This window comes from Ailuropoda melanoleuca, chromosome 8 (assembly GCF_002007445.2).
Source record: "Ailuropoda melanoleuca isolate Jingjing chromosome 8, ASM200744v2, whole genome shotgun sequence".
NCBI lineage: Eukaryota > Metazoa > Chordata > Mammalia > Carnivora > Ursidae > Ailuropoda > Ailuropoda melanoleuca.
In genome coordinates this window covers 52,399,865-52,421,997 of record NC_048225.1, presented here as the reverse complement: position 1 = coordinate 52,421,997, position 22,133 = coordinate 52,399,865, and the positions used below count along the sequence as shown (strand labels likewise).

At 56.0% G+C, this 22,133-nt stretch overlaps 1 protein-coding gene across 1 annotated transcript in view; it reads right to left on the bottom strand.

Moving 5' to 3' along the window:
- Nucleotides 1-7,247: 7,247 nt before the first annotated feature.
- Nucleotides 7,248-22,133, bottom strand: part of LOC100476540 (guanylate cyclase D-like) — a 38,560-nt gene continuing 23,674 nt past the window's right edge. The window contains exons 14-19 of the mRNA XM_011219816.3: nucleotides 21,931-22,123; nucleotides 15,182-15,356; nucleotides 14,061-14,159; nucleotides 13,124-13,218; nucleotides 11,452-11,537; nucleotides 7,248-7,561 (exon numbers count right to left, since the gene is read on the bottom strand). Coding sequence (XP_011218118.3) covers nucleotides 7,453-7,561; nucleotides 11,452-11,537; nucleotides 13,124-13,218; nucleotides 14,061-14,159; nucleotides 15,182-15,356; nucleotides 21,931-22,123 — 757 coding nt within the window. The 3' untranslated portion in view covers nucleotides 7,248-7,452. The remainder of the gene's footprint in view (nucleotides 7,562-11,451; nucleotides 11,538-13,123; nucleotides 13,219-14,060; nucleotides 14,160-15,181; nucleotides 15,357-21,930; nucleotides 22,124-22,133) is intronic.

Genomic DNA, 22,133 nt, shown 5'->3' with positions numbered 1-22,133 from the left:
CATCAGGGCCTGCCTGGCATCCTGGGGGCCGGGCTGTGCTTGCTGCTGGCAGAGGCCATCTCTTAGGAGAACTGGGCAGCTGCTCTCCCTGCAGCCTCTCCCCTCAGCATGGACACTCCCCTATGTCCCGAACCCCGTCCAGGCCGACCCATGTCCCCTCCAGCTACTGCCCCGTCCTTTTGTCTCCTGGCGAGACCTGCTGTGTCTGCCACCTACCCTTGCTGTGTCCATCTCCACCCCCCGCACATGCCTCCCTTCTCCCTCCACTTGTTTCCAGCCTCATCGTTCCAAGCAGCTCATCGCCAGCTTCCATGACCAGAACCGCTGCGGGAGCGCGATCTTCCATCCCCACCTCCCCCAGTCCCTTGGTCCCTTGGCTGCATTCTTCATAGTTGCCCACTCCCTCCTTCCTGATGTGGCCTCTCCCCTTGGCACCTTGTGATGCCTTCTCCTGGCTCTCTTTCCATGTCTCCAGCATCTCGGATCCTTCTCTGGCCCCTCCTCTTCTTCCTCCTCCTCCTCCATCTGATCTTTAAACGTGAAAGCGCCTGGGTCTCCCTCTGCCTTCGGGCCTGGCTTGTTCCTCTCCTCGCCCTCCCTTCAGGAGACCTTCCTGCCCCAGGGTCTCCCTTTCCTGTTCATCCATCCAGCCATTCATCCTCCACGTGGCGGCCAGATGGAGTCTCTCCAAAACACAGATTTGACCAGGTCACTCCCTGCTTAAAATCCTTTGATGGCCCTGGGGGTCCAAGCACATGTCCCATTTCCCATTTTCCTGTCTCTTTCACTACTCACAGGGACCAGATTCTATATCACGCACCCACATACATCCTCCACCAGCTCCTTTCCTGCCGTCTCCCAGCTGTGCTCCGTGATCTCTGCCACTCCCGCTCTCTCCCTGCCCCCCACTCTCTCCTGCGCTTCCCCTCCCCACCTCTCTCTTCTGTCTCTGTCCCTCTCTACGTTTAGAGTTGCCAGAGGACCACCCCGCCTAGGGCTACCTGCCTTGAAGACATCCTGCCCTGTGCTTGGAAGGCCCCGCGAAGGCTTCTGGATGGCCTGAGCCCATTGGCGCCCTTGCCATTTCGTTCTCCCACTGCCCCACTGACGCTGCACACACAGACTTTGACCTCTGTCCGCAGCACACTCTGATGTCTGCCCATTCAGCAACTCCAGCAGTCATCCGGACACCTGGCTGTTGGCCTTGGCTTCACCCGGGGCCTGGCCTCACCAGCCTGCTCCTCTGGACCTCACCCCAGAGCTCACCCCATTTCCTTTGGCTGCTCCCACCCTGTCGCTGGCGGCTGAGGCCGTCACCCTGTCCGCGTCGGCCTTTTCCGTGTAGCGTGTAGCCGCGGCCAACAAGGCAGACAGGATGGCACACGTGGTGGGAGCTTTGGAATCGAGGTCTGGCTCTGCCATTGGCTTGCTGGGTAACCTTGGGCTGAGCCTCGGGGGCCTCACTGAAAATACGGGGAGAATAATACCCACCTGGCGTGATCGGAGTGGGGCTTAAAGTGCAGGTATTCCGCCCGCATCAGTTCCTTCTTTCCAGGGATGAAGACCCTTCTACGGGCTCCCCAAGAGGCAGGTGAGCCTGATGCTGCCTTTTAAAAAGCTCCTGGACCTTGGGCCAGTCACATAATTGCTCTTTGGGTGGCTGCCAATGGAGCAGGACGTGGAGGCTGGGTGCTGCTTGGCTTGGAATGATAGGGGGGTTGGGAGGCAAGGGGGACGTGGGGAACAAGGGGGGGCTGGCTCTGCCAGGGAAGGGACTGGAGGGAGATCTGAGGGGCTGGGGGGGGGGCTCACAAAGCCCAGCTGTACAAGGTGGAGCAATGTGCTCTCTTCTCTGGCTCCCGGGAGATCTCCAGCAACTCTCCGCTTCTCACGATGCACTGGGAAGTTGGGTCTGGTTTTAGGGCTGTATCACACAAGGAAAACACAGACTGCCCCCACAGTGTATCTTTCCCCAGGCCATGCACCTGATCACAATTGGGAGATAAGCCAAGTGAATATTGTGACGTTCCTCAAGCTAGGATTTGGGACTTGGACACCACAGTCACCCAGTCTCCTGGTCACTGGGTCCAGATCTGGGGGGGGGGGGGGTTATTAAAACTACTAATAAGAATGTCTCATAATAGCAATCCTCTAGGTTGAAACTGAGGGTCTGAGCAATTTGAGAGGACAAAGTGGGGCTAGGCACGGGGGTGGGAAAGGGCTGGGCGCCAGAGGAGACGATGGGGAGGACCCCATTGGCAGGAGCTCCCTGGCGAAGAGCCCTGGCCATCAGCAGTGGGGAAGGTGCTCAGTAGGAAGGTGACATGGCAAGGTCCGTGCTACAGGTAGGCTGGGGATGCCGTGGGCCAATGGGGAATGGAGGCAGGAGTGGCCCAGAGGTCGATGTCATCACCGGGTACCCTGATGCTGGGGCCTGGACAAAGGCAGAGGCCAGTGTAGTGGGTGGGACAGACTTGCGGAGTGATTGTGGGGATGGGGGTTGGGGAGAGAGTCGTGGGAAGGACAGCGGAGAGAGGGTGATCACTCCTGGTTCTGGCCAGGTGACGAGGCAGAGCACAGACAGGGCAGTCTGCCCAGCAGGCAGCCAGATGCTGGGCCTGGAGCCCAGAAGGAGGTCTAAGTCAGCAATGGAAGAGAACTGCCAGCAAGAGCTTCATTCTCCTGTCCATGCACGGGGACCACTACACCTGCCTCCCTGGGGAAGGTATGGTGGGCCCTGTGAGCATCACCTAGGTGTTATTCGATAGGACTGCAAATGTGTGGAGACTCGACAGAAGTCTGACGTAAGCCACCTTGGGCCAGGCTCTCTGGCTGGGGCAGGACACTGACATCTGCCGTCCTCTCACTGTCCCTCACTCATCAGAGAGAGTCCCCCAGCAGGATGCCTCTGTGGGGTGGGCCCCACCTATGGCTCTGCGCCTCAGCCAGCGTCCTCCCCTTCTGGCTGGGCAGTCAGCCCCTGGAGCCTGCTGGCTGGGGAGGGGCCGGGAATCCTGGGGTGGCTGGAGGGGCTCCGGCTTCTCTCTGGAACAGCTTGCCTGCCCCCTAGTGGACTTCTGAAGAGTCTCAAGGACTCCCAGAAACGGGAAAGGGATCTCGAAGATTCAATCTACCCTGAAGCCCCAGAAGGAATGGCTTGTGCGAGCCCAGGGCTAGGGCCGGGACAAGAGGGGCATGGCTGGCCCTTGGGAAGGGCCCTGGTGAACGCAGTGGCGGTGGGGATGATTCCTACCTAGGGCTACAAGGTGGGCTCTCTGAGACGACACATACATCACAAGCTTGTAACATGTGGCCCTTTCGTCCTGCTCTACGTCACTTCACCTCCCCCTGGAAGAGTGTAGACTCAGCTGGAACAATCTTTGAGCAAACCTGGATCTTCATGCAGGTGGATTTCCTCAAAGGGAGGCTCACCTGTCACCATAGTGGCCTCCTCTATCTCCCCTGCCCTCTTTTAGTTCTTCTACTGGGGTCACAGAAAGGGGGCTTAGGCCCAGCCCTGCCCTTAAGGAAGCCCCCAGTCTGCAAGGACAGGGCGGGACAGGGCGGCTGAGGGGCTGGGGGGCCAGAGGAGGTGCCCCTCCTGCAGTATGCAGGCTGAAGCGAGGGTTTCAGGGAAGACTTCCTGGAGGAGGCAGCAGTGAACAGAGCTGTGGAGGTTGAGGAAGAGTTGGACAGAAGGGGTGAGGGAAGACTACTCAGGCTAGTGCAGGGGTGGAGGTGAGAGCATCCATAGCCGCGGGAGGGCTGGTGGTGAGAAGAGACAGGCAGCCAAGGGAAACCATGGGCTGACACACTGCGCATACCTGGCATGCAGGGTCCCAACTAAGCATTAGACTAAGCAGGCCCAACACAGAGAGTAGCAGAGGGGGAACTGGGCAGGAGAGCTCAGGAGCTGGCGTTGCAGAGGGGAGACTGTCCGCTGAAAGCCTTTGGGCTAGCTGCTTCTTCGGTTTGTTAGTTCGTCCGCTCAGTTTCCCACTGCTCACCTCCTCCTGGGCCTTGGGCCAAATGAATGAACTAAATACAGCTCCTGCCATCAAGTGAGGGTCAGGCCTGGCAGCTACTGATTACCTACAGGGACGGTCCGGGAAAGGGTTTCAGGAGGAGGTGGTTTCTGGGTGGGTTTTGAATGATGTTTGGGAGTTTGCCAAATGTGGGGGAAAAGGATCAAGACATGTAGGTAAAGAAAATAGCAAGACTAAGATGTGGCATCCCTCGGGGTTTAGGCAAGAGCAGTGTGTCGTGAGCAGAACGTTGAGTGGAAGGGGACAGATGGGGTGACGCCAGCATGAGTAGAAGAGCGCCAGGCTGAAGCGTTTGGCTTTCCCAAGGAGTCCGTCCCACACTGTGCCTGCCTGAAGAACCACACGCCGAACCTTCCGGGTCACCAGGCCCAGCAACGACCTTCTGGAGCCCTGTGGTTCTGTCTGCCGTCGTGAGAACTCCACTCCTTAGAGGTGTCAGGAGGGTTCCGTGGTTGGAAACCGACCAAGGGACAGGAGGATGGCAGCAGGGTAATGGCAAAAGGTGGGGGGGACTTCACGGGGACCAGCTAGCACTGACTCACCATGAAAGTCATGACTTGGGGCCCCGTCTCTGGGGTTCCGCCAGGGCGGATGCCCGGAAGCCCCATGCAAATGCCAGGCTGGCTCCTCATGACAGGAGGGGAGCTCCTCAAAGCCTCCTCAGCCTCACGGGAAGGTTCGCCCTCACCCCCCATTCACAGAAAAGCCGTGTGCCCCCTGCGGCTGCCCACTCTCGAGCTTTCCAGGGACCACTGCTGTTTCTCTGGGCTTTCATCGCACTGTGTCATTACCTCCGATCAGAAGACAGACAGAGCCTGGCACAGACAATCACTTCACCCCTCCGAGCCTCTAGGAAGTGGGCAAATACCTCCCGTCTTGATGAGTGTTGTGGTTGAAACAATGTGCATGGAAGCTCCAGGCAGAGAGCTGGTAGTGGTAAGTGCGGAACAGGTAAGCCCTCCGTCTCCCAGCACATAGGAAGCCAGCCCGGCCCCGGGGGCGGAGGCACGATGCAGGAGCCAGGCGGGCACTGGCCTTTGTCCTCAGTGATCTTGTCCCGCCTGATGAGGGAAGGTTGGGGGAAGATGAGGACCCCGGTGTGGGGGCATCTATTCATAGCCTTGGAGAGAGAGTTCCCTCCTGGAGCCCCCAGCGTATGCCATGGAGGGTCTGAGAGGGACACTGAGAACAGAGCTGCCTCAGCCCTTCTCAGCATGGGCAGCTCAGAGACTGGCCAGAAGGCCGAAGCCTACTCTCTCCACACCACCATTCTGGAGGGCCCCAGAGCAAGGAGACCCATGGCTGGATCCAGGCACAATCAGACATGCAACCCATCCGTGTACAAGGTGTGCTCTTGGACACATGCCACAAATGCTGGACACAGACACGAATACATGGAGATTGGCCGCTGATCCCAGACACACAGGTATGTGCGACCCCCCGCGGCCCACATATATACAAACGCGCACACACAGACACATAAATGCACACATGCGTGCCCTGACAACACTCACACATCCGTGGACAAGCACACATGCAGACACTGACGCGTGTGCAGGGACAGCGTCACTCACCTGCTCAGAGCCCTTTCGCCTCCTACATCCACGGAACGTACACAGAGCCATACAGGTCTGTTCACACACATGGGCACCCTGAGGACTTCATCTGGTGACAGCGTGCATTCACAGCTGTTGCCACCATGGACCCAAGAACAGCCCCATAAGGCATGTAGGGCAGGGGTCTGGTCCCCACTGTGCGGTGAGGAGCCCAGGGCATAGAGAGACGGGGGTCTGGGATGCCATGGGAAAGCTGGTTCTTGCTTTGGACTCTGGTCTCCTGGGTCTGCCCCCCACACCAGTCTCCATTTCGCACACGGGTGCTCACGGAGACTCACACCCAGAGGGACCTCGCAGTCACCTGGACCCCATGTCCCTTCTACAGATGAGGAGAGAAGATCCACAGGCGGAATGTGGGCCACTGAATTCCGTGGAGGAACCAGGGCCACGCTTCTGCCCCGCCACCCGGCCCAGCTGCACCCCAGGCACAGGTGTGGTCACACACAAAGCCGGGAGTGTGTCCCACCAGTGGGCATGCACAGGTCCTCCCTGCTCATCACTGCAGCCTCGCTTGGCCAGGTGTGCTGTCTCCACAGCGCTTCCTCACAGGGGAGCTGAGGGGACCGGCCCGTCCTGCATTTCCCAACTCGGGAGTGAAAAGGTTAGGCCCAAAGTCATGCAAGGTCAGGACGGGCTGCGGCATCTCCCAAAGCTGAGTCTAGCACTTTCCACCACACAGCTGTTCATGGTTACATACACATATCATCCACGGGACTCGCGGATCTCCTCTCTCTTGCTCCAGTGCGAGCGCACACACATGCACGCGCACACACACACGCAGCCTAGCTTCTGTGAGCACACCCCCCACCGGAACATTTTTCCAACGACCCCCAGTTCCGTGTTGCGCCAGCTCTGCTTCCCAAGGGGTCTTTTGAAGAAGGACAAGTTTGTTTAGGGCTGAACCTTCCCCCTGGCCCCTGGCCCTCTGCCCTCAGTGGGGGAAATGAATTCCACCTGCTTCTGTCTGCCTGCTCTGAAATCAGCCTGGGGGCTCTGGTGAACACTCTTTGATGTTAGAAGCCAGTTTAATGAGTGGGTTGTGGGTTTGTTTGCTTTTCTCTGTAAGACAGAAGTCTCATTTTCCTAAGAACTAAGGAATTATCACTCCACTTCCCTTCCTTCTCCTGAGATTCTGGGAGCCCGAGACCTGGACTCCCCGCACAGTGCTCGCAGATACCCAGAGGGTGAAGCTGGTTAGGGCAGGAGCGGAGGGAAGGAGGCAGCATACTTACAGTGTTTCAGGAACAGGGCTTACATGCCTTGTCATCACCCATTTTAGAGATGACACACAGTCTCGGAGATGTGAGGTGACAGCAGTAGGCAGTCCCTGTAAGTCCGGGGCCCTGGTCTGCCTGGCTCTAGGTCCCGGCCCCCGTCGTGCTTTTCCCTGTGACAGCCACGCCACTTGGGGCACATGGCCTCCTGCCTCTGGCCCCGGCACTCCAGCTATACAGTGGGAAGGGTGTTCTGGGTCTGAAGAATAATAAGGTCTATGATAACAAGCTCTCAGAGTCAAAACGATTTGTCAGGAACAAAGCACTGCGTGAAAGGGAGGGAGTATTTCTATTTTTATTGTTTTTGTGTCAAGAGGCAAGTTTCCCCACAGGATTCATACTGGAATGCATCGATTAATATCGCTCCAGGGCACTTAGTAATGAGCTCCCTGTTGGCTGCCAGGTTGCTCAGAAGAGAATTCTTGGCGGGCACTGGAGCAGGGAGAGGGTTTGAGGCCACCTAGGCACGAGAGCTTCTGGGCTGGCACAGGCCCCTGCTCCCCTCTGTCCTCCTTCTCAGGACCCAGCGAAGGCCTTGCCTGAGCTCCCAGGCCTGGCCATGCTCTTGCGCGCTTTGGCGAAGGCCACCCTGATTTCTTGGTTGATGAGGTCCTGCCAAGGGTCCCTAGGGGAAAAGGAGACACAAAAGTAGTAAGACCACCACCCAGAACAACAGGGGTGGGCATTGCTTGCGAGGAGCCCCTTCTCTTCTTGGGCTTCTCCTGCTCCCGGCAGCGGCCCCGCCGTGGGCACACCCAGACCAGGCTCAGAGAGGTGAAGTGATGTAGACTAGTGCGAATGCAGGCCTTCGTGTCCAGCGGCCTCCCAGGAGATGAGGAGCTGGACCCAGGTCCATGCCCTGCTCCAGATGATTGCTGGGAAGCCAGAATGCCATGGGCTGAGGGGCTCTGTGACTCTTGGGGTATGAGCATAGCTGGGATAGGGACCCTGGGCGCCCTCCCTGCACACACGTTTATTTTCTTATTTGCTTCCCTTATGTGCCTGGAGGAGCGTAGGTTAGTGTTATGACCTTTGCGTGGAGAAGAAAGCAAGGCTCTGAGTGACAGCCAGGGCCTCACAGCAACTTGGCAGGGGTAGGTTTTGAGCCTGGTTGGCAGGGATAGAGGGAAGAGAAGGGACCGTTCTGTGGAGCGTTTCTGTGTCATGAGATGGAACCTTCTGTTGTGGCTACACCAAGACATGGGAGGGCGGCTTGGGTCTCCTTGCTCTGATCTTCACCGGCTTCCCCAAACATCCCCAAAGAGATAAAGATAAATAACTTCGGCAGGTATGGCAAATACAGAAAGTGAGGATAAAAGCATCTTTAGAAAACGTGACCTTAAAAAAAATCACGCTATAGCATATAGTTCAAGTAAAAATTTGGTAAGTGCTTTAGAGACACAACTCCAAGACAAGTCCCCCTAAGCCCTTCCCGCAGAGATTCCGTGTGTGTGTGTGTGTGTGAGTGTGTGTGTGTGTGTGTGTCTTGGTCTGTGATCTCATCACCAGGCAAGCAGAGGGGTATGTGGTGGCGTTTCCATGTGTGCGTGTATCCGATGCCCACGACAGGTGTAACATGGGTGTACACACGTGTGCACACTTAAGTTTGTGTCCACATGCTAGGTCTGAGACCGTGGGCGAGTAGGGTGCCGATTCTCCCCTGCCTGCCCGAAGGCCTGGGAGGCTCCCAAGTCAGGTGGAACTCACTGGGACTCATCTCAGCTTTCTTCCCTCCCCGAGCCAAGAAGATGAAAACATTTCTGGCACTTTCTAAAGTTTCCATCAGGGAGTGGAAAAGTCATCAGCTGACAAGCTCAGGATGACAAATGGTTGCCAGACCTGCTATTCCTGCTCCTAGGATGGGGTGGGCCAGGGGCCTGATGGGAGCCAGTGGGAGCTTGAGAGCTCCCCTTCCCTGGGCTTCTGGCACTGAAAGACCAGCGGTGGGTGCGCCGGCCAGATCTCCCGGAGCTTATGTAAGCAGAGGAAAGTTCCATAAAGGAACCAAATAGAAGTGTCAGGAAGCAGCAAGTGCTATGGGGATGCGATGCTGGGAGATGGGAAGGAAGTGACAGCAGGGTTTCCTTTAGCACATGCATCAGAGTCGCCTGCTGAAGGAGCGGCTCTGCAGGCTTCAGAGCCGAGGCCTGCAGGATCGGAAGGGAAAGGGCCAGGGCATCCCAGGTACGGGGGGATAGCGGGTGCAAAGGCCCTGAGTTAGAAAAACATTCAGGGTGTTTTAGGGGAATAGCAAGAGGTCCAGAGCAGGTGGCAAGCCGTGGAAGGCGGCCAAATTGCCCAGGCCAGGGGCAGGCCCGGCCCAGAGGCGCGGGTGTCCAGGGCAGCAAGAAAGAGTTTGGGCTTGAGCCTCGGAGTAGCAGGGAGACCCAGAGGATGTTAGCGGGGGACTTTCTTATGGATCACGTTCGTGTCGTGCTTACGACCTTGCTTTGGCTGCCAGGTGGTGGGTGGAGAGGCGCTATGGATGGGGGAGTGGGGAGCCGCGGAGCCCTGGGGGGGGGTGTGTGAAGGCAAGGCAGCGGGGGGCTCCAGGACGGCCTCCTCCACCTTTGTGACGGAGGACAAGGATGAGGCCACCCACGAGGAGAGAGCTCTGGAGGAGGGCCAGGCTGCCAGGTGGGGCTCCCGAAAGATCTGTTGAGGGACAGCAAGCGCTCCACAGCCCGGAGCTCCGGAGGGGAGGTCAGGCTGAGGCCCGGGATAGACGGGATAGACGTCACCAGCGTCTGGGTGGGAAGGGAACCCCCGCACTTCAGGGCCTGGGAGAGGCGGGGGGGGGCTGGCGGGCAGGGAGCCTGAGGAGGGTGAGCTGGAGAGGAAGGAGCCCAGCTGGGAGGCCTGGGGCGTGTTTCTGGGAAGAGGGAGGGCAAAGGGGAAATGCTGCCGAGCTGTGGGTCGGGTTGAGAACTAAAACTAGCCCGCGGATCTAGTGACATGGATGGAGGTCACCGGTGACCTTCACAGAGTCTTCTGGGCGCGTGGGGGTGAAAGTCAGACTGCGGGGGCCGGGCAGAGAGTGGTGGGTGAGGAAGTGAAGTCACCGTCAGCAGACAGGCCTTCTGAGAAGTGTGGCTCCCTGCCGGGGCGCACGCTGGAAGGCTGTGGGCTGAGGAGGCTTGCTCTTTGAGGGGCAAGAGAGGCGGGCTGGAGCAGAGGACCTTGCTGGACAAGAAAAGGACACAAAGGGCCACGGCTGTTCTCCCGCGGATGGGTGAGCCAGGGTGCCGTGGCGCACGGGAAGGCCCCAGGCCATACTTTGTTCCTCAGCCCATGCTGCTGTCCCAGCAAACTGTCCACGCGGACACTGTCTGCGAAAGGGAAGGGCCCCGGCTGCGTGGAGGCCTTTCTGGGAGCATAAGTTGCTTCTGCATCCAGGAGGCTGGGGTGTCCTTATGAAAAGGGTGCCCCTGTGTGCCCTGCACCCTGGCCAGCGCACCAGTGTGTGCCCACCAGCCCCCTCCCCGCCCTGCTGCGCTGGACCCCCGTGCTGTGTCGGGGGAGGGCACTCAAGATGCCCTTGGGGCACCCCAACGGCAGGTGGAAAGGAAATGACCTCCTTGAGCAGCTCCCTACCCGTAGCCCCTGCCCCACCAGCCAGGCCTCTGGGTTGCTTCAGTGCTGGCTTTTTCCTGGGAAGACCACGTGCGTCCCACACATTTCTTGTCTTTGAGAGATGGGGCAGCCTTGGGTGGGGGGCTGGCCTGGAAGAGGTGAGGGGAGCCAGTCGGAAGGTCTGATGACAGAAAACCCTAGTGGGGCTCAGCCTCCACACCTGCACTGAGCCCGTGGGCCCCTGGACCTTCTCATTTCTAGGAAACTGTCATTTTCAGCCCCTGGCAGCGCCGGGCCGCCCTGCGCTCAGTCCTTCGTAGGCTGTCTACTGCTTGAGAAGAGCACATCGGGTAAAACAGCTCCCTCGCCACCCCGCCCTTACTGCCCTCAGGAAAGGACATAGGGTCACACAGGACAGAGGACAAAGGGAAGAGCCAAGCTTCCAGGCAGGCACAAGCTCTCGGAGGCTCTGCCTCATGTGGGCCCTGAAGTGTGTGTGTGTGTCCTTTGATCTATACATTCCTCGTCTGCAGAAAGAGTCTGAATGGCGACAGACGCCCGGTCACTTTTTACCAAAGCATCACCCAGGACTGGCTCAGAATGGGAAGACTGGGCGTGCGCGGCAAGAAGAGAGAGGCGGCTGAGTCACCCTCGGCGCTGCAATCCCGGTGCCGTCACGAGGGATGTGTGTTTCTGACGTGGTCTGACCCACACGCAGAGCTCAGATCAGAATGAGACCGGCCAGGCAGCATGACCTCATCCACAGCAAACCGTCAGCAACGGGCTGTCTCTCAGCAGTGGGAAGAGGTGACATTTAATCGCTAAAGAATTCTGTATTTTCTAAGTTTTCCACATTGGACAGGTGATACTCTCATCAGAAAAAGAACAAATCAAACTTCAAACACAAGAGGCTGAGCTTTGGGGGAAGTTCTTCTTACTCACCCAGGTTTGATGTCCAGAGGTGTGGGGAGAGACCCGGGGAAGCCTGCCTTCCCCACCAGCCAGTAGGTCTCCTCGACGCCCTTCCCCTGAGGAGAGAGGAAAGGGGATTGAGTGAGCACAGCTTCTCAGGCAGAGAGCAAGGCCAGAGGAAAGGGCACAGTTCCAAACAGCTCCGTGCAGAGCAGCCTAGAGCCGGGAGCCAGACCGTTTGGGTCCAAATCCCGGCTCCATCACTGGCTAGGTGTGTGACTTTGGCCAATTACTTCACCTCTCTGTTCCTCAATACCTCATGAGTTGTTGTGAAGATTACATGCCTTAATATTGATCTGTTAGAGAAATAGCTGAATAATGAGTCATGAATTCTACGACCAGCAGACCTGGAATGCTAAGAGCCCAAGATGTTATGCTCTGTGATTTTCCCAAACTGTTGCAGGACCCAGTTGCCTGGGATGGGGGTATGGCTGCCAGGAACTTAGGAGTAGAGGTGGCATCAGGGGCACTGGGGCCAGGCTGACTGGCCTATGGATTCGGCCAGGGATGGGTACTGCCCCGTGGAGCCCCCAGGCCATCCGGAACCAGCCTGTGGTGGGTGTGCTGCTCCCCACTCCATCTGCATTCGCCTTTGGCTTCAGAATCCTCTGTTCCTCGGGCCATCTCATGCCTCCTCCCCCAACAAGACTTATCCCGGCTCGCTCTCCCATAACCTCAGCCTCCAGAGCTAAGGAGTCACGTATGCCCGCAGTCGCCGGCTGCGTGACCGCGGACAAGCCGCTGCTCGTCCCTCAGCAGCTCCTCTCCCAGCTGCGCCCTCTTGCTCTGACATTTCACAGTGTAACAAAGCGAGTGCCACGGAGCACGCAACTTCTAGGGCTCGGTCACAGTTCTGGGCCTTTAAACGTCTAGGCTGCTCCAGTCTTACCACCAGGCCTGACTGTACCCGTGGAATGGGGGACTGAGAGGAAGTGGGGTAGAAGAAAGTCACTCACCCATGGGAATACTGAACCATGACCTTTATTGAATGTTAGAGTTTCAAAAACGAATACAGAGGTGCTTGTGGGCAAGTATCACCCAGTATCACCCCTGCAGCAGCAGAGGGCGGTTGTGGGAGGGGTGGGTGCACAGAGACGGCACGATAGTTACCGCTGGGGAAAGGGAAGGGGGGTGTTCCTGGGTCAGGGCAGGCTTCCGGGAGAGGTGAGATAGCTCTAGGGTCCTGAGGGATGAGTAGGAGCCCGACAATGTCATGGAGAAAGCATAGGATTTAGAGCCGTCCGATCTGGGATACAAGCTATGTGACTTTGGACGAATCACTTTGCCTAAGTGCACTTCAATGGGGACATTGTTCCTTCTTTCACAATTGCTGTGACAAAAAATATATTAATGTTAGGCACCAGCCTGCTGCCCAGGTACGTCTTCAGTAGAAGTATCTTCTCGACCCTGGCCCTTCTTCCTATGAGGAGTCAGCGAGGGAGTGGTTTTCCCAGGATGAAATGGGTTTTTTTCAAATTTGGGGAGTGATGCGGACAGGTGATCAACTCCATCCTCTACCACAGACAGGCATTTCCTTCTCTATCAGTCAAATGAGTAAGAATCTCTCCTGCTGCCCACAGAAACTGGATTGGCAGGGGGGCGGGGATTTTTCCATCAAATACAGGAAAGAAAGTTCCCCTACCTTTAGCTCAGTCTGGCCTCTGATGTCAATTCTGTAGCCTTCGTCCAGGCTGAGCAGTGTCTGGACGGTGCTTCTGCTGACGTGAATTCTATATGCTGACAAGAAAGGTAGTAATCAAGTCACCACCTGGTGGCAGCATACCTAGTGTTTGGTAATATCTTTAAGACCTGTAACAGCCCCAGCTCCAGCCAGTAATGCACACAACACTGATTCGTACAACACCCTTCACCTGACCTTCCTGTCCCTCTGGTAGACTGTTGGTCACTAAAATAGAGGCCTCGAGGAAAAGCAAATTCCATAGATTGAGTGTTAAGAGGAACTCAAGATGAAGTCAGAACCCCTAGGAACGTAATTTTCATTTATAGGGAAGTCTGTGAAGGCTGAGTCAGAGCAAGTAAGCAATTACTTTTCATTTAAGAGCCGAACTCCCCACTAGGGCCAGCACGTCTAGTCACGCAGGATGTGTACCAAACGACATTAGGGAGCACACGCTTCCAGGGCCAGAAGCAGAAGTCCTAGGACTCCAACTTTTACACCTGTTCTAACCAAACCATCAGAGTGCCCTCTGCTACCAGCAAGGGCCTAAAATGGCATTAAAAAAATTGAGAAGGGTCTCCTTGTTGTAAAGATGTGGAAACCAAGACCTAGAGGAAGAATATTTTGCTCAAGGACACTAAGCAAGCCAGTGGCAGGCAGGGCTAGGACCCAGGCCTCCTGCTCTCAAGTCATTGTCTCTTCTCATGAGATCATCACAAAAAACCCATGGAAAGTTAAAAGAACCAGAGATCTAAATTATCTCCATATAGTTGTTTTCCTGACAACTAAGGTACACTGCCACCAGGTGGTGGTTTGGTTACTAAGCACTGTTCCAAAAAGCCAGGCTGCAGGGGTTGTTGAGAGTCCTCACCCAGGCAAGACAGAAATGTAAGACACTCACGAAGTCCTGTGGACTCCATCCGGGATGCAGTGTTAACAGTGTCACCAAAGAGGCAGTACCGGGGCATGGTGAGACCGACGACCCCTGCCACGCAGGGTCCTGAAACTCAAATGTGCCCAGTGAGTTCCAGGAGGTCCTGGACCCAAGAGAGGTTCCCATGACAGTCTTGCCCTTCCCCCAAGCTCCCCCACCACTGCTGTCTCCACCCCACCTCCTGGGCTCCAGCTGGGGGTGAAGATGAAGCTATATGGAATTTCCAACAGTACCCTGAGAAGAGATGATACCTGTGCTAGGCTCTGGGCTGGGGGCAGGGGGACACAGATAAATCAGAGCCATTTTTTGCTCTTGGGGAGCGCCCAGCCTGGTGGGGGTGGGGGGAGGTGTGTATCAATGTTGTCTGTGATCAGTGTCAGATGGAAGCATCAGAGCTGTGCCAGCCCAGAAAGGGGGGGTCTCACCCAGCCCAGAGGACTTTCTGGTGGAGGTGGTGCATGAGCTGTGTCTTGGAGGATGAGACAATGAGTGGGCAGGGAATGGCAGGTGCCAAGGCACAGAGACAGAGAGCCCACATGTCTGTGGGAAGCGGCAAGCAGCTGAGTGTGGTTGGAGTGGCAAGAGGGAAGTGACGGGAGACGAGGCTGGAGGGAATAGCAAGAGCCTGGGAGGCTGTGAGGGGGCCAGGAATTTGGATTTTATCCTGCAGGTGTAACCATGGAGGGAGGAAGGGGTGGCGGCCTGAGAAGCATGTATAAGAGACCCCGCGGTCCCTCCTAGACCCATCCCAGCAAACATTTTGTTGTTTGCATAACCACAGAAGGTCTCTGTCCTGCCTCTTCCGTCAGCCTATTGGCTCCTCGGGATGGCCTCAGATGACTGACAGATGCTAGGACAACATATGTGTGTGTGTATTTATATATGTGAATGAAACTGAGAATCACGCATCCTTTGACTTACAACATCTCAGAACCTTCCACTAATAGAAGAAAAAATGCCAATTTTTCTATCGTAGAGCTTTAGAATCTCAGAATCCCAGAGCACACCATTGGGGTTGCCCCAGCCCATAGCCCCGGCAGGGTGGGGACGTTGGTCTGGCCCCTCGCCCCCAGGCCCCCAGTTCGTACCTGAGTGCAGGCCAGCCCGGATGTAAATGGGCACGTCAGGAGCATGCTTCATCCGGAAGCCTCTCACAGAGCTGAGGATGTCCAGGGCCATGTTGGCGATCTCAGCCGCGTGCCGGCTCCCGTTGCGCCGGGGCAGCCCTGACGCCACCATGTACGCATCCCCGATGGTCTCCACCTAGAGGCCATAGCCTTTGCACTCCAGTGCAAGAGCACGCCCTCCCCGGACTGTCCCAGAGCCCGCACAAGGCCCTTCTGGGGAGCCCTGACCCACCCCTCAAGTCTCTGGCCCACGGTGCCGTCTCTAGCAGGCCTCCCGTCCCAGGTGCTCGAGCAACAGACAGATCTGCACACTTCAAATCGCCTTGGTTTCAAGTGTAGCTGAGCCTGCCTGTCTGGTCTCCTCCGGCCCCAGGCCACGAGCTCCTTGGAGGCAAGACCTGGGCACCCTTCCGCACAATGCCACAGCGGCAGATCAGGCCCTCAGCTGGAGAGGAGCATATCGGATGCATATATACTCCGGGATGCATATATACCCCGGAGGGGTTTGGAAAATAAGTACACCCAGTATGCCTTCCAAGGTGTCCTAGAAAAAATGTAGGTTTGGGAATCCTATAGATGTGGTTTCAATCCCCGGCTCTGCCGTTAACTGGGCAGACCGGTTAGCTTGTGCGAGCCTCAGTTCCCTCCCAGGTGGAATGCATATTAAAGATACAGTATTGAAAGAACTAAGCTCTGGTGATCAGAAGGGAGGTGGGTGGGGGATGGGGGAAACAGGTGGTGGGGATTAAGGACAGCGCTTGTCATGAGCACCCGGTATTGTATGGAAGTGCTGAATCACTAAATTCTACACCTGAAACTAATATTACACTGTATGGTACCTAAAAAATTTTGTTTACTTTTTTAAAGATTTTATTTACTTACGTGAGAGAGAGAGAGAGAGAGCAGAAGCAGGGGACGCTGCAGAGGGAAAGGGAGAGGCAGGCTCCCCGTCAAGCAGGGAGCCTGATGCGGGGCTCGATCCCAGGACCCTGAGGTCATGACCCGAGCCGAAAGCAGGCCCTTAATTGACTGAGTTGCCCAGGCGCCCCCCATAATTTTTTTTAAAGGAACTAGTCTTATTATAGATGCTCAATGGATGGAGACTTCTGTCACCATCATCATCATCATCACCATTTCCTTGGCTGATGGTGTCGAAGATGAAAGAATCCCAGAATCTCAGAACTCGGCGGGGCTTTAAAGGCCGTCCACTTGCCTCCTTAGTGGCTGGCCGGGCCTGCTTGCGTCTGTTGATAGGAAAGCCCCCCCTTCTAGAAGTGACTGCTTCCTCCTCTAGGGAACTCTGATTTGAACACAGATGTGTACTGTGGCCTTCTTCTCTGCCACCGGCCAGGCAGCCAGGGTAAAGATGGTGACTCTCCCCCTCCCCCAGCAAGTCCTCCCCGCTCCAGGCTCAAGAGCCCAGCTCCTGCACTGCCTCTCCTGCCAGCAAATGCTGGCACCTCCCAGACCTGGAGAGCAGGACTGTCCTGCTGGCCCTGCACACCTGCTCTCCCTCAGCACTGGTGGGCAATAAGAAGAAGAAGAGGAGAAGGAGGAGGAGAAGAATACGTTCCCTGGGGATGTCTGGGTGGCTCAGTCGGTTAAGCGTCTGCCTTTGGCTCAGGTCATGATCCCAGGGTCCTGGGATCAAGCCCCACATCGGGCTCTGTGCTTGGTGCAGGGCCTGCTTCTCCCTCTTCCTCTGCTGCTCCCCCTGCTTGTGCTGTCTCCCTCTATCAAATAAATAAATAAATAATCTTAAAAAAAATACATCCTCTGCCCATAGGGGGTGCTGTAATTCAATAAATCTGTCCCACATTTGCTGTGGACTGTGCCCTACTACCTATACCCCCCAAACCTCTCCCACCCAGCCTGTCTCTACCCCAGCACCAGGCAGCGATCTGCCCTAATCAAGCCACGTTCTGTTTAGATATTTAAATTTGCTCCCTGTGGCCTGGCAGTCAGGGACTCCCATGATTTGCCGAATTTTCTGACTAATTCCTAACTGTTACTCCTGGTTCCCCATGCTTCCACCAATGGGAATCTTTCTGTTGTCCGCAGAGACACTGACTGCTTGCTTGATGGCCTGGCCCCTCTTCCTGAAATGCTCTCTCTCAGTCCCTGTTTGTTGAGATCCAAGCCCTCCATCAGCCCAGGTCCCACCTCATCAAGTCTGTAAAATCTTCCAGGGCACCAGCTGTTTCCCTCCTCGGGGCTGTGATCTCCCCCTCCCTCTCCATCACCTGCCGATGTCCACCCAGTGCTGGTGGGCTGGCGGTGAATGTGGCTGGGGTCAGGGACATGGCTCCTCCCCTCTGTGTACATTTCCACAGAGGAGAAAGACCGCCCACCCCGTAGCCCAGGAGGGAAAAATATGAGTGAGCCCCGGCTTTCCCTCTGCCCGCCCACTTCTTCCCACAGGAGGAAGAACCGGTGATCTTCCTGGCAAGGTTAGAAGAAGGACTAAATGCTTAAGTACTTGGATAGCAGCCAGTACATGCCAGACACTGTTCCAAACCCTTCACAAAGATCAATGCATTAGACCTCTGCAAGAATTCTGCGAGGTAGGTAAGACTACAATTTCATGGGGGGACAGCGGGCCAGAGAATTAAGTCACTCGCTAACATCCCACAGTGCAGCTTTGAACTTGGTCAGTCCAGCTCCACGGCCTGTATGCTGTGCTGCCTCTTGGTACACAGGGCTTGGGCCCTTTCCCTCTCTGTTTTGGGGAGCATGCCTGCTCTGTGGGGTTTCCCTCTGCTACTGTCCTGCACATGGCCAGCACGTGCGTGTTGGTCAGCCCCACCTCCCAGAGGCAGCCCCGGAGACCTACAGCTCGCTGGCCCCACTTCTAGCCTCCAAGCTGCAATTCAGGGACAGTACGTCTGCTCTGGGGACTCAGCGCTGCCTCAGTCGGGTGACCCAAGGTCCAGACTGTGGGGGAGGGGCATGGTGGTCTCTCTAAGCTGTTAAACTGCTCTCCAGCCCTCCATCTGCCTGCCAGCTGAGCTGGGAGAGTTTGGTGTCATTAATAATCACCCCTACGACGCCAGTGACAGAAAGGTGACCAGGCACAGGTCCCACTCTCCAGGAGCTCGGACCCATAGTGAAGATCACTCAAAGACTCCTATGATCGTGGGCACTCAGCGGCAAGAAAGGGTATACACAGGTGTGGTGCTTTTGCAGATGGGAGAACACAGCCAGAGAAGTGAGGGCAAAGGTCTCCACGTTAGCAAACACAGATGTGAATTCCAACTCCACCACTGACTTGCTGTGTGACCTTGGGCTAGTTACTTACCTCTCTGAGCCTGTGTTGCATCTGAAGGGATAATGGCCTCTGCAGGCCATTGTAAGGTTCATGAAATCCCCTGGGATAGTCCCAGTTTGGGCCAATCTCTGTAGATGCTTACCTAGCTCTGGGCCCCCCCGACGCCTGCCCTGTTCTGGGCTTTCAGGGGGGAGGCCTCAGCACCTGCACATGGTGGTGCTCGGCGGCAGTGGCATTGCGCCGATGAATGAAGAAACCACAGCACTTCCTCTCACATTGCTTGATCGGCAAAACCATCCTAAGCCATAGGCACGTTCACCTCTGTTTTACAAACGGGAGCGTGGTACTCAGAGAGGTCAAATGATTTGCCCAGGGCTGCTTGGCAGCCTGGCCAAGGCCAGTCTCACCTGCTGGGGCTGAGTGCCGGGGGTAAGTCCCCTCCACCCCTATAGCCCACATGGGCTCCACTCCGGAGCCGTGTCCGTAAAGGGCTCATTTGGTGTGCGCTGCCAGGGAATCACAGACCCCAGTGGAACGAGGAAATGGTCGTCTGGCTGCCTCCCAGCCCGGACCGATTAAAGAGCAGTAACCAGATCCTGCTGGGGACGGAGGGGAAACCGAGGCGGATGGCTGAGTGATGAGAGACGCGCTCGCACATCGTCAGAAACAGGCTGCCTGTTTCCCCACATCTGGAGGGGTGTGCGGGCCTTGTTTTATATCATTTCATTCTGCCAGAAAGATGCAGACCTCTTGGCCAGAGTTCAGAGCAGATCAGAGAGCATGATTCAGAGCTGGGAGGGACACATGTGCGAGAAAAGATTAGCAGGAGAGGAAGAGACAAGGCCAGGGGTGACTCAGGGCACATCAAAGCCACAGGGCTCAGCAAGATGAGATGAGAGATGAGGAATGTTTTCCTGGGGCCCACAGGGCCAGGGGGGCTCTGGAAACAAAAGGGAAACTCAGCCAGCATGAGAGACAACAGCTCCGAACCAGAGGCTGGGGCAAGAGTGTGGGCTCCTGAACAGGGAGCAGGAAGGAAGCTGCGTCCTTGGAATGTCGGTGGCTCAGGACTGTGAGGCTTGGTGTGGGGCAGTGTGGTGTAGCAGACAGAGCCGGGCAGTGACGGTAGGCATTGCTGTTTCCGGTCCTGGCTCTACCGCCTACTGGCTGTGTGACCTTGGGCAAGCCACTTTCCTTTCTGGGATTCAGTGAGCTCCTCACTCAGTCAATATATATTTCCAGAGGACCTACAACGTGCTGGACATTGCCAAGCACTGGAGACAGAGTGATTTGGGTTAGAACCATGAAGTGTGGCTGTGCTGTCCAGGGGTAGTTACAAGAGCACCACACAGGAGCTCCTAACCCTGTCTGGGAGGGGAAGGGGGATAACCTGAGGCCAGAAGGATGAGGAGGAGGGAGCCAGATGAGGAGGAGGGAGAGCGTGTCCCAGGAGGAGGGACATGTGCAAAGGCCCAGTGGCCCCGAGAGCAAAGCACGTGTGAAGAATGCAGAGGTCTGCATGGAGTGGCCAGAGGTACAGTTGGGAAGGTAGATGGGGCCAGTTCCTGGAGAGTCTTGTGAGCCACTATGAACCTGTGACTTTCTCCTGAGGATGTCCATGTCATGAGGCTGGTGAGCCCACCCCCTGCCCCCGCCACAGAAGGGGGTTCTTGGGATCAGAATGCCCAAGTTCAAATCTCAGCTCCACATACCACTGAAAATATGTAATTAGATAAGCCCCTTATTCACCCATTTCCTCATCTATACATTAGAGGCACCATTACCTACCTCACAGTCGTTAGGATGGTTAAATGGATTAGTACATATAAAGCACTTAGACTAGTGTCCAGTATACAGTAAGCACTCAATAAGTACTGGCAATTATTGTTGTTGGGATACTGTACATAGTGCTATCAGCAGACTGCCTCTAAAACTTCCTGTCCAGGCCTCCTGTCCATCCTGGCTTCCGCCCCAGGGCCTGGCTCTCCCCTGTCCCTGCCTCCCTGGAGGGCTGTGGTTAGAAGGAGACTGGTGGGTCACAAAAGAAGGCTAAGGCCAGTGGAGTCTGAGTATGGCTGTTTCTGGGGAGCTCCCTCCCCACTCCACCTCCACTGTGTCTAGAGCAACTCAAGACCTCCAGCAACTGGGTCAGAATAAGGGGCAGGATTGAGGTGGGGCCCCCACAGCAGGCAGACAGGGATCGGACGCTATTCACTTGTACAATCTCCGTTTGCACAGCACTACTTCAAGGGGCATAGGATCCGCCCATCATCTGTAAACCCCGGGGCTGGGGTCACATTCCTGTGTTATAGGTGAGGACACAAAGTCCAGAGAGAGGAAGACATTTGCCCAAATCTACACAGATGCTGGTGGCCAAGCTGGGAATCAAACTCAGGATCGAGAGAGGCACAGGGACTAGATCATGGAAGGTCTTGACAGCTCTGGCCCTGCTCCTCTCTCCAGTGTCCCCCAGCCACCACCCACTCCACCATGGGCCCACCTCATGTCCAGTCATTACAACCCATTCATCACTCCTCATACTCACTGGGCCCATCGTCTCAAGGCTCCAGCTTTGGCACATTATTCCCCCATGGCTTGCCTGGAGCAACCACACCCAGACTGGACAGCGCTAGGAACACAACACCTCCTCCAGGAAGCCTTTCTTGCTTTTTACTCTACACATCTATCCCTAGCTGGACTGGGGGCCCTTTCAGCCTCCTCTGCCTGCCTTGATCATCACTTTTACTGTGGGTTGCCTTGCTCTTTCATCTGCAGCACTGAGAGCTCCCAGAGGGGAGGCACAGGAGAAGACTCATCTGTTGGCCCTTTGCCCAGCACAGGTGGAGTTTATTACCCACCCCCTTAAATCTGGGTTGGCCTTTTTTGTTAAGTAAACTCTATGCCCAATGTGGGGCTTGAACTCATGACCCTGAGATCAAGAATTGTATGCTCCACTGACTGAGCCAGCCAGGTGCCCCTGGGTTGGCTTTTTGACTTGCTTTGACCAATGGAATATGTCAGAAGTAGCCACGTGCTGAATGCCAGCTCAGACCTCCAGAGGCTTCTGTGCTTCTGCCTTCTCTCTCAGAACCCTGCCACACCATGGGAACGATACCAACCAGCCTGCTTGAGGTTAGACCCTGTGGGCTACAGCTGTCCCATTCAAGGTTCCAGAGATATGAGAGAGCCCAGCCAAGATCAGCAGAACTTCCTATCTCACCACAACTGCCCACAGATGTATGAGTGGTCCAGCTGAGTCTAGAGAACTTTCCAGCTGACCTATAGGTTTGTGAGTAATAATAAATGCTTATAATTTTACACTACTGGGTTTCGGGATTATTTGTTACACGGCAATAGCTAACTGATAAAAACACACAGAAAAATGACACAAACACAGCAGTAGAGGAAGGAGGGATGTGATACCAGCTCCTGGTCCCCTCACCTTATACACATCGTGGCTGCCCAGAACAGCATCGAACAGTGTGTAGAGGTCGTTGAGCAAGCCTACCACCTCAATGGGCTCGCTCAGGGCTGAGATGATGGTGAAACCCACAATGTCACTGAAGTATATGGTGACCTGGTCAAAGTACTCTGGTTCCACAGCTGCCCCCATTTTCAGAGCTTCAGCCACAGACCTGAAGGAAT